General features: G+C 35.8%; 1 protein-coding gene across 10 annotated transcripts in view; it reads left to right on the top strand.

The window, feature by feature from the left end:
- Window positions 1-12,470, top strand: part of CCDC148 (coiled-coil domain containing 148) — a 290,253-nt gene that overhangs the window by 122,930 nt on the left and 154,853 nt on the right. For all 10 annotated transcript variants that reach the window (XM_073019714.1, XM_073019708.1, XM_073019713.1 and 7 more), the window contains 2 exons: window positions 668-763; window positions 846-1,027. In XM_073019714.1, the coding sequence (XP_072875815.1) occupies window positions 668-763; window positions 846-1,027 (278 nt within the window). The remainder of the gene's footprint in view (window positions 1-667; window positions 764-845; window positions 1,028-12,470) is intronic.

The raw sequence follows: 12,470 nt of genomic DNA, 5'->3' as shown, positions 1-12,470 counted from the left end.
CCTCTGTCCTCTTGATGCCACTTTTTGCCATGTAGATCTTGGCTTAAATGTCCTCTTCCCTGAGAGGCCTGTGCTGAGAAGCCACAGTCAGTCCCTGTTACACCACCCTATTTTGACATTGCCTTCCTGCTCCTGACCCTTTCTCACATTTTTTTTAAAATTAGTTTGTCAGCTGCTTCCCCTTAATTGAGCATAAGCTTCTTGAGTATATGTGTGCTATGTCTGATAAAAATTTAGGCGGTTTTGATTTTTTCTATTTTTCAGTTATTCTGTAATGTTGTTATATTGCTTTATAAATAGTCATAAAAAATATAAATGTATGCCCAGCTGGGGATTAGAGGCAAGAATGCAAGGGAAGGAAGGGGTGATTGGAGCACAGACATCTGGTAAGTTCTCTGCATTACCACAGAGAAAATAAAAATGTGTGTGCAGAGTGGCTGTGACCGTACTGAACTTTCTGAGCTTATTTTTGGGATGTCTAAAAGCCTCATTGCAGCTCATTTGTCTGATGAGCACTGCCTACCTGGCTGGCATCTCTTTAACTCTCTTCCACAGATCTTTAAACTTCATCATTGATTGGCTTTTGAGAATAATTCTTGTGTCTTTAAATATAAGTATGGAATGAATTGCAATAATTTGCATACTACTTGTTCCAAATGTCCTATAGGTTGACTTTGTGAAGAAACAATTGAAAACTGTCTTTGAAAGACTTAGCCTGGAGCAACAGAGAATAGAAAATGATCTTTCAGGCTGGAGTATAAAGGTAAGTGTGATGTGGCTAGTAATTTATGTGTTTTTCAATTTGTCATTTATGTTAAATAAAATAATTATATACTTTTTTTCAGATTCTAGGTCATTCTTTGGAAGAAAAGACTAACCTGCTTAGTGAACTGCCCATTGAATTAGAAAGTTTGGAATGCCCATACCCTGATTTGAAATCTTCAATCCACAGTGAGTTCTGTAAGTTTACACAGAAATATCAAAAGAAGCTTCAAGACGTTGATCTGCAGTTGGAAGACATATACAGGTGATATGATAAAACTTATTGAGTTCTGTGTAGACTTTTGACACTAACTTTTTGTTTTTGTTTGGGGTCACTACCAACTTACTGAATAGTTACTATGTAATTGGAATACAATTAATAAATGTTTAGATTGACTATTTGCTGAATGGAGAGGGTTTTATTTTTTCAAAAAGTTTCTTGACATAATAGTTCTTAATATTTTTGTAAGGTTAAGACATGTTGAAAACATCTCTCTTATTGAGCTCTTCATGACACAGATAAGAAATAGTTTTCAAATATGAATTTTCAGTAACCAGAACTTTCTTTTCAAGATATGAAGCTGCTCTGCAGTAATTGATACAGTGGAGAATGTACCCATGGAATTATGTTACTTGTAATTGACTGTAATTTTATCCTATGATAAACACAGAGTATGTTTTATAAATTAAAAAAAAAAATTTCTATGTGTTAAATTTCATTTTTAGGAAATAGACTTCTGGTTTTCTCCCAAGAGTGATTATCCACTTCTTCATGGTGAATGTAATGTTCAGTGGTTTAAAATTCAGTTTAGCAGTGGTCATCTTCTCTAGTGTCTTCTGTGTTAAAATTCGCTTAGATGACAAATCCAGATACACCACTCTGAACTAGATCAATGGTCTACCTTATAGTGTATATAAAGCTTCTAGGGGACATTTTTTAGGGAAACAGCTTTGTGTGCTATGATATTGACCTCAATATTTTCCCCAAAAGAATGTATATTTAAAAAGAAAATTATTGAAGGGACACATTTATAGTAAATTAAAATAAAAGATTTATAACTTTGGAATGGAAGAAGATGAATATGACAAATATTTATATATCTTATGAATTGCCTGTGAACTGCAGCTCCTCTGTATGAGACTACTACTGGTAAGAAATAAATTACAGAGGAAAAAACCCTTAAATTATACCAAGTAGAGTTGTTTGCTTTGGTGGCTTCCTGATCCAAACTCTTCAGTTATAGCTTCTATTTGTTTTAGCACATTTGTCAGTGATTAGAGCCAATTGTAGGTGAAGTTGGAGCCCTTTTTTTGACGTTAGCTTCTCCCCATCACATACCTTTTGGTCTCCTGATAGCCTTTCCTTCCCCATCTCTCTCCTTTCCTTTCTTCTTTCCTATCTTGCAGTAAAGCTGAGAAATAATAATACAATTTACACTTGATGATTGATTAATTACATGTTAACTGGAACTCAGTCATAGTGAAGTCCTAACTCAACCATGCACTACACTTAAGTTTCCAATTGTTAAATGAACATTCTCTTCCCACTTCCCATCCCAATCTTTTTAAAGAGATTTTAGAACTCATCAAGAAAGAGGAAGAGGATTTTTTGTTTGACAGTGGAGAGGGCATTATAATCAGACTGATTAACTGCAGCTGGGAAGAGGGTAGATCTGACCCTATCATTTAAAGCAAGTTGGCTGCCCCGGGACCTCCTCTCCCAGATGATACCTTGTCCCCTGAGAAAGCTGGCTGAGGTCATGATGTTTCTAGGTTAGTAACTCCTCAAGAGGAAGGAGTTTGCCTTAGCAGTCTAAAATGGCTTCCTTCCAGTAAGACTTATGCTTCACAGCCCATTTTCCTTCTTTCTTTTTAATCGAATCTCAATTTCTGCTCTTTCATAATGCAACCCTGTGTGACTCAGAAACAGTTGGGATTCACAGCTACATTACAATTACTGAAGATTAAGTGGAGGATTAGATGAATATATTTCACATGCTAACAATTCTGCAGAAGGAAGAAATATTGAGGATAAAATAGCTTAGGAAGGCTTGACGGAGCAAGTAAAATTCACTATGGACTTTGAAGAAGGGGTATGCTTAGCATAGGCAGAAGGGGGTGGGGAGGCATTCTTAGAAGGGAGATTAAATGACTAGACTGTAAACCCCTTGAGGATAAAGTAATTTAGTAGTTATATTTGTATCCTTAACATCTTCTAAATAAATGATTGTTCAATTGAGTTGAATTTGAAAGGAAAAACAATGAAGGAAAAGCATGTTATGGGAACAGTAGGAATCTACTTTGGAGGAATATAAAGTTCATAAATTCTAGTTTAATAGTCTGCTTGCCACCTATAATTATCCATAATACATTTTATTCAGTTGATGGTGTGTTTTACTTGACGAATATTTATTGAATAAAACTTAAAATACTGTAGTCATTGCAAGCTCCCTGGTAGGGGATTCAACAGACAGATTAGTTTTGTCTGTTTTGCCTCTGAGAAGGCTTGGAATATTTGGGAGAAGCAGCATATATACCTCTACCCTGACCAAATAAAAATAACATGCAAATGTCAACTAAAGAAAATATTTTATAAATATGCTGGCAGGAAATAATGAAGCATCAATAAAACCTGAATGAGGTTTCAGGAGTTGTGTCTTTGAGAAAAAAGAGTAAAAGAGCTATTTCTGAATAAATACAGAGGTGGTAGCTATCAGTAGTCTGTGGCTTTTGAGCAGTAAGCATAAAAGTATATTGTTCTACCTAGGACAGTGAATTATAGGTTCAATCATAATATTTGTACTTCCAGTTTAACAGTATCTTCACTACTTTGATATGGCCTTCTCCCCTCTTTGTTCTAGTTATTGGGTTCACATAGATTGTGTTCATGTATGTGGGAGTGTGCACATAGTTTAGACAGTTGTGCACTGCTATGCCATATGAAAGATGACATATCCAGACGGCATTGTTTAATTATAAAAGGTTTTCATTGGCAAAAGGCAGTGGACATCATGGTTAGTCCCAGTATTTATTCAATTCTTCCTATTTTGTAGTAGCTCGCTGGTTTGGTTTGAAATGACTCCATCTCTAAATCCAAAGGTAGGCAGTGATAGGGAGTATGTACCAGTCAGTGCAACCTCATTTCCCCAGGTCACAGTGACTAGCTCAGGGAGGTCTAATCCAGATGAATATACATCACATGCTGATATGGTTTGGCTGTGTCCCCACCCAAATCTCACCTTGAATTGTAATAATCCCCATGTGTCAAGGGTGGAGTCAGGTGGAGATAATTGAATCATTGGGGCAGTTTCCCCCATACTGTTCTCATGGTAGTGAATAAGTCTCGAGATCTGATAGTTTTATAAATGGGAATTCCCCTGCACAAGCTCTCTTGCCTGCCACCATGTAAGATGTGACTTTCCTCCTCCTTTGCCTTCTGCCATGAGTGTGAGGCCTCCCCAACCATGTGGAACTGTGAGTCAATTAAACATCTTTCTTTTATAAATTACCCAGTCTTGGGTGTGTCTTTATTGGCAGCGTCAGAACAGACTGATACACATGCTAATATTTCTACAGAGGAAAGAACCATTGAGGATAAAATAACTTAGGAGGGTTGATGGAGGAAGCAAAATTCACTATGAACTTTGAAGAATGGGTAGGGTTAGCATAGGCTACCCTGAGCAAAGCTCAGGACTTTTGTTAGGTACTTGTGGGAAGCAGTATCTTTTCTTCTGCATGGATGTTACCAAGAAAGCACATGGCTGAGGTTGCTGCTGGCATCATCTGGTGACCGAAGGAAGACAGCTCTTAAAGACAGGGCAGAGCCCTGGGAGTCCTGGAAAAACTGAGCTGGTGCCTTATTTGAATGGCATGAGAAGTCCACCTCACTGCTTTAGTTTTAAGGGCCATTGGTCCAATTATTGTCTTAAACCAGTGTGACTTGGGTTTTTAATTGTTTGCAACTAAAAACATCCCTAATTCAATACAGTAATTGATTTGGCTTCAAAATATCCATGACTGATGGAATTAATCTGAAAAATTCTTAAATATATTCCAATTTATTAGGAAGATTAAGCTTGTAAAATCAGCCAAACTTTAAAAATCAAGATTAACTAGTGGTGGAGGGATGGGACTTGCACAGCCAAATATAAATACATATTTTAAAATAAAAATAAATTAGAAAGTTCTATGTGACTATGGAGTATGTAGCAGATCAGTGGAACAAAATAGAAATAAAAAGAAAACAGAAAAATATAATGATTTAATTTATTATAAAGGCTAGTTTCAAAACTGGGGTAATATCAGATTATTAAAGAGATAGCATTACATAATAGGCAATTGGAAGATAAGGTTAGATCTCTTCATTCTATTTGACTCAAGAAACTCCAGATGCATTAAGATATGAAGAAAGAAAATCATAAAAGAACAAGATAAAAATAAAAATAAATAACCTTGAAGTGGAGAAGGCCATTCAAAGCCTATTATTTTCAGTGAAACTCATAAAGAAATAGTTTAAATAAATACAATGGCATAAATATTTTTTAAAATCTAGCATTATCGTTTCTCAGAGAAGTTTTAACTCTAGAAAATAGAGACTTCTGGTTTCCAGTCTAGCATGTAGAAACATAGTTGCCACTCGCTTATTACAACAAAGAAAAAGCTGAACAAACTGAAAAATCAACAGATCGTCTTCGATCTTTCAGATAAGTGAGACTACAGTACAAAATGCTTCCCCCAAAATTGGAGAGACAGAAAGATACAAAGAATTACAACCTACTGGAGCAGAAACACATGAGCAGAAACCTCTGCAGGAACCAATAATGAGCTAAGAAACCCTGAACCATAATTGATAAACTGCTAGAGATGCACTGTGGACAACTCTGAGAGTTAAAAACTCCAAGAGGACCCAATCCTAGGAGGCACTCCACACTTTTATGAGTTTTACACCAGGAGCTATATCAGGTCCTCACTGATATGTAAATATCTGAGAAAAATTCCCTTTTGCTTCTGGTAGCAGGAGGATAAAAGGAACCAACTTGATCTATGCATTCAATGCAATCCCCGTCAAAATCCCAGCAAATTAGTTTTTGGATATTGACTAGCTAGCTGATTCTAAACTTTATGTGGAAAGATGAAAGACCCAGATAGCCAGATCAATATTGAAAGAGAAGAGCAAAGTTGGAGGACTGATACTCCCAAACTTCAAGACTTACCATAATCAAGATTGTGTGGTATGGCCAGAGAATAGCCAAGCAGATCCATGGAACAAAGAACCTAGAAATAGGTAAAGGGATCAATGCAACAAGAATGTCTAACTATCCTAAATATATATGCACCCAATACAGGAGCACCCAGATCCTAAAGTACATTCTTAGAGACCTACAAAGAGAGTTAGATTCCCACACAGTAACAGTCGGAGACTTTAACACCCCACTGCCAATATTAGACAGATCAACGAGACAAAAAATTAACAAGGGTATTCAGGACTTCAACTCAGCTTAGTACCAAATGGACCTAATAGACATCTACAGAACTCGTCATCCCAAATCAACAGAATATGCATCCTTCTCAGCATCTCTTCGCACTTATTCTAAAATTGACCACCTAATTGGAAGTAAAACACGCCTCAGCAAATGCAAAAGAACAGAAATCATAACAAACAGTCTCTCAGACCACAGTGTAATCAAATTAGAACTCAGGATTCAGAAACTCACTCAAAACTGCTCAACTACATGGAAACTGAACAACATGCTCCTGAATGAGTACTGGGTACATAACAAAATGAAGGCAGAAATAAAGATGTTCTTTGAAACCAATGAGAACAAAGACACAGTGTACCAGAATCTCTGGGACACATTTAAAGCAGTGTGTAGAGGGAAATTTGTAGCACTAAATGCCCACAAGAGAAAGCAGGAAAGATCTAAAATTGACACCCTAACATCACAATTAAAAGAACTAGAGAAGCAAGAGCAAACACATTCAAAAGCTAGCAGAAGACGAAATAACTAAGATCAGAGCAGAAATGAAGGAGATAGAGACAAGAAAAACCCTTCAAAAAATAAATGAATCCAGGAGCTGGTTTTTTGAAAAGATTAACAAAATAGATAGACTGCTAGCCAGACTAATAAAGAAGAAAAGAGAGAAGAATCAAATAGACACAATAAAAACTGATATAGGGGATATCACCACTGATCCCACAGAAAAACAAACTACCATCAGAGAATACTATAAACACTTCTATGCAAATAAACTAGAAAATCTAGAAGAAATGGATAAATTCCTGGACACATACACCCTCCCAAACCAGGAAGAAGTCGAATCCCTGAATAGACCAATAACAAGTTCTGAAATTGAGGCAGTAATTGATAGCCTACAACCAAAAACAGTCCAGGACTAGGCGGATTCACAGCCAGATTATACCAGCGGTACAAACAGGAGCTGGTACTATTCCTTCTGAAACTATTCCAAACAATAGAAAAAGAGAGAGAATCCTCCCTAACTCATTTTATGAGGCCAGCATCATCCCAATACCAAAACCTGGCAGAGACTCGACAACAAAAGAAAATTTCAGGCTGGCATCCCTGATGAACATCAATACGAAAATCCTCAATAAAATGCTGGCAAACCGAATCCAGCAGCACATCAAAAAACTTATCCACCACGATCAAGTCGGCTTCATATCTGGGATGCAAGGCTAGTTCAACACATGCAAATCAGTAAACATAATCCATCATATAAGCAGAACCAATGACAAAAACCACATGAGTGTCTCAATAGATGCAGAAATGGCCTTTGATAAAATTCAACACCCCTTCATGCTAAAAACTCTCTATAAACTAGGTATTGATGGAACGTATCTCAAAATAATTAGAGCTATTTATGATAAACCCATAGCCAATATCATATTGAATGGGCAAAAACTGGAAGCATTCCCTTTGAAAACTGGCACAAGGCAAGGGTGCCCTCGCTCACCACTCCTATTCAACATAGTACTGGAAGTTCTGGCCAAGGCAATCGGGCAAGAGAAGGCAATAAAGGGTATTCAAATAGGAAGAGAGGAAGTCAAATTGTCTCTGTTTGCAGATGACATGATTGTATATTTAGAAAACCCCATCGTCTCAGCCCAAAATCTCCTTAAGCTGATAAGCAACTTCAGCAAAGTCTCAGGATACAAAATCAATGTGCAAAACTCACAAGCATTCCTATACACCAATAGCAGAGTCAAATCATGAGTGAACGCCCATTCACAATTGCTACAAAGAGAATAAAATACCTAGCAATACATCTTACAAGGGATTTGAAGGACCTCTTCAAGGAGAACTACACACCACTGCTCAAGGAAATAAGAGAGGACACAAACAAATGGAAAAACATTCCATGCTCATGGATAGGAAGAATGAAAATTGTGAAAATGGCCATACTGCCCAAAGTAATTTATAGATTCAATGCTATTCCCATCAAGCTATCATTTACTTTCTTCACAGCATTGGAAAAAAATTACCTTAAACTTTATATGGAACCAAAAAAGAGCCCGTATAGCCAAGACAATCCCAAGCAAAAAGAACAAAGCTGGAGGCATCACGCTACCTGGCTTCAAACTATATTAGAAGGCTACAGTAACCAAAGCAGCATGTTACTGGTACCAAAACAGATATATAGACCAACGGAACAGAACAGAGGCTTCAGAAATAACACCACACATCTACAACCATCTGATCTTTGACAAACCTGACAAAAACAAGCAATGGGGAAAGGATTCCCTATTTGACAAATGGTGTTGGGAAAACTGGCTAGCCATATGTGGAAAACTGAAACCAGACCCCTTCCTTATACCTTATACAAAAATTAACTCAAGATGGATTAAAGACTTAAACATAAAACCTAATACCATACAACCCTAGAAGAAAACCTAGGCAGTATCATTCAGGACATAGGCATGGGCAAAGACTTCATGACTAAAATACCAAAAGCAATGGCAACAAAAGCCAAAATTGATAAATGGGATCTAATTAAAGAGCTTCTGCACAGCAAAAGAAACTATCATCAGCATGAACAGGCAACCTACAGAATAGGAGAAAATTTTTGCAATCTATCCTTCTGACAAAGGGCTAATATCCAGAATCTGCAAAGAACTTAAACAAATTTACAAGAAAAAAAACAAACAACTACATCAAAAAGTGGGCAAAGGATATGAACTGACACTTCTCAAAAGAAGACATTTATGCGGCCAACAAACATATGAAAAAATGCTCATCATCACTGGTCATGAGAGAAATGCTAATCAAAACCACAATGAGATACCATCTCATGCCAGTTAGAATGGCAATCATTAAAAAGTCAGGAAACAACAGATGTTGGAGAAGATGTGGAGAAATAGGAACGCTTTTACACTTTTGGTGGGAGCATAAGTTAGTTCAACCATTGTGGAAGACACTGTGGCAATTCCTCAAGGATTTAGAACTAGAAATACCATTTGACCCAGCAATCCCATTACTGGGTATATACCCAAAGGATTATAAATCATTCTACTATAAAGACACATGCACACGTATGTTTATTGTGACACTATTCACAATAGCAAAGACTTGGAACCAACCCAAATGTCCATCAATGATAGACTGGATAAAGAAAATGTGACACATATACACCATGGAATACTATGCAGCCATAAAAAAGATGAGTTCACGTCCTTTTCAGGGACATGGATGAAGCTGGAAACAATCATTCTCAGCAAACTAACACAAAAGCAGAAAACCAAGCACCACATGTTCTCACTCATAAGTAGGAGTTGAACAATAAGAACACGTGGACACAGCAAGGGGGAACATCACACATCGGGACCTGTCAGGGGGTGTGAGGCTAGGGGAGGGATAGCATTAGGAGAAATACCTAATGTAGGTGACATGTTGATGGGTTCAGCAAACACCATGGCATGTGTATACGTATGTAACAAACCTGCACATTCTGCGCATGTACCCCAGAAATTAAAGTATATTTTAAAAAATAAAAATTAAAAAAAATTTAAAAAAGAACATAGAAATAGACCCATATATATGCGATGTTTGATAAAGGAGCAGAGGCAATACAATGAAGCAAAGATAGTCTTTTCAACAAATGTTACTGGAACAACTAGACATACATATTCAAAAAAAAAAAGAATCTAGACACCTTTCACAAAAATTAACTCAAAATGATAGGCCTAAATGTCAGACACAAAACTGTAAAACTCTTAGAAGGTAACATGGGAGAAAACCTAGATAATCTTGGGTATGACAATTACTTTTGAGACCAAAAGCATGATCCATGAATGAAATAATTGATAACTGAACTTCATTAAAATGACAAACTTATGCTCTGCAAGAGACAATGTCAAGAGAATGAGAAGACAAGCTGCAGAATGAGAGAAAATATTTGCAAAAGACACATCTGATAAAAGACTGTTATCCAAAATACACAAATTACTTTTAAAACTCAACAATAAGGAAACAACTTGATTAAAATATGGGCAAAATCCTGAAGACAACTCGGCAAAAAAGATATACAGATGGCAAATAAGCACATGAAAAGATGCTCCACATTATGTGCCACTAGAGAATGCAAATTAAGACAAGATATGCACACTTATTAGAATGGTCAAAATCCAGAACACTGACAACACCAAATGCTGGCAAATAACTATGTAGAGCAACAGGACCTCTTGTTCATTGCTGGTGGGAATTCAGAATGGTACAGCCACTTTGGAAGGCAGTTTGGCAGTTTCTTACAAAACTAAATATACTTTTATCATACAATCCTGCAGTCATGCTCCTTGGTATTTACCCAAATGAATAAAAAATATATGTCAACACAAAAGCTGCAAATGAATGTTTATAGTAGCTTTATTCATAACTGCTAAAACTTGGAAGTTACCAAGATGTTCTTCAGTAGGTGAATGAATAAACAAACTGTGGTACATACAGACAATGAAATTTTATTCAATGCTAAAAAGTAAAGAACTATCAAGCCATGAAAAGACATGCAGGAAATTTAAATGCATATAACTAAGTGAAAGAAGTGAATCTGAAAAAGCTTCATAGTGTATTATTCCAACAGTATGGCATTCTGGAAAAGGCAATATTATGGAATCAGTAAAAAAATTAGTGTTGCCAGGGGCCAGAAGGGAGGGATAAATGAGTAGGCAGAGCACAGTGTAGGAGGACAATAAAGCTATTCTGTGCAATACTACAATGGTGGGTAGATGTCATTATGTGTTTGTCAGAACTCATAGGACGTGCAACATGAAGAGTGACTCCTAATATAAACTATGGACTTTGGGTAATAATTATGTGTCATTATAGGTTCATTGATGACAACAAAATGTACTCTCTGGCAAGGAATACTGATAGTGGAAGAGATTTTATTTTGCATGGGAGATGAAGATAAATGGGAACTCTATACTTTCTGCTTAATTTGGTGTGACTCTAAAACTGCACTAAGAATATAAAGTTTATTAAACAGAGAGAAAAAAATAAAAATTTCATTGCTATTTAACTGTTTCAGAGAGTAGATAAAGGAGGGAAACTTCTAAGTTATGTTCATGAAACAAGTATAACATTGATAGACAATCTTGTAAAATACTGCACACATACAAAAACTGTGGCCCAATCTCATTTATATCTATTAATACAAAAATCATAAATAAAATATTCACTGTCATGATTCCAGCAACTTAAAATAGTTAATATAAGGATATCTATTGTGGTTTATCTTCATGAACACTGAAATGCTATTTAAAAGCTAACATTTATTCTTTAAAAATGTAAAAGGAATAGATGAATACTTTTTTCCTATAATAAAATATATAAACTTCCAAAAACTTAATGGGAATACAATAGAAGCATTTTTGTTAGTGACAAACAAGTCTGTAATCACCACCATTATTTAATGTTATTCTGGAAATACTAGGCAACACAATTAGACAAGAGAAAGATATTAGAGTTGTAAAATATAGATATAGGTAAAATTATCTTATTTGCAGATAGTGAGTTTTTACAAGAAAAACTCATGGCAATCAACGGAAAAAACCTACAGAAATAAGATAATTTAGTAAGATGGCTGGGTATAAAATTAATATAAATAGAACCCAAGCTTTCATATATATATATATATAAACAATGGCCATCTGGAAGATCTCATGAAAGAAACAAACATAGTTTGCAATAGCAATTATAAATATAGAATATTTGGGAATTAATTTAACAAGAAATGTAAAAGATCTGTACTATAGGAAAAAACATTTCAAATGTTACTGAAGGACATAAAACTTGAACAAGTGATATTTTAGTCTTAGAATAGAAGATTGAATAATTATAGATATATTTCCTGTCAATCTATAAATTTAATGATCTCAATAAAATTATTCACAGGATTAAAATATTAATCTGAATTTGAATTTATCTAGGAAAATTCTGAGGACAAGAAGCAATAATGAGGGAAGACTATTGCTATCTTATATTAAGCATTTCATAAACAATAGCATGTTGCCATGAACAGATTGGTCAAGGGATGTGATTTGGGCTCGGACTATCCAAAATCCTTGGATGAATTTGGATTCAGAATTGAGTTAAAGGGAAAAGAGGCAAGGAGTGAGGCATTCATGTTGCTCATGTGATCACATTCTGAAATTATAGCTTCCTGAGGTGGTAGGTGGGGCCCTTCGTAATCATGGC

The sequence above is a fragment of the Chlorocebus sabaeus genome, chromosome 10 (genome assembly GCF_047675955.1).
Source record: "Chlorocebus sabaeus isolate Y175 chromosome 10, mChlSab1.0.hap1, whole genome shotgun sequence".
Lineage (NCBI taxonomy): Eukaryota > Metazoa > Chordata > Mammalia > Primates > Cercopithecidae > Chlorocebus > Chlorocebus sabaeus.
Note: the sequence above shows the minus strand (reverse complement) of the source record. Positions and strands in the feature narration are given on the sequence as shown.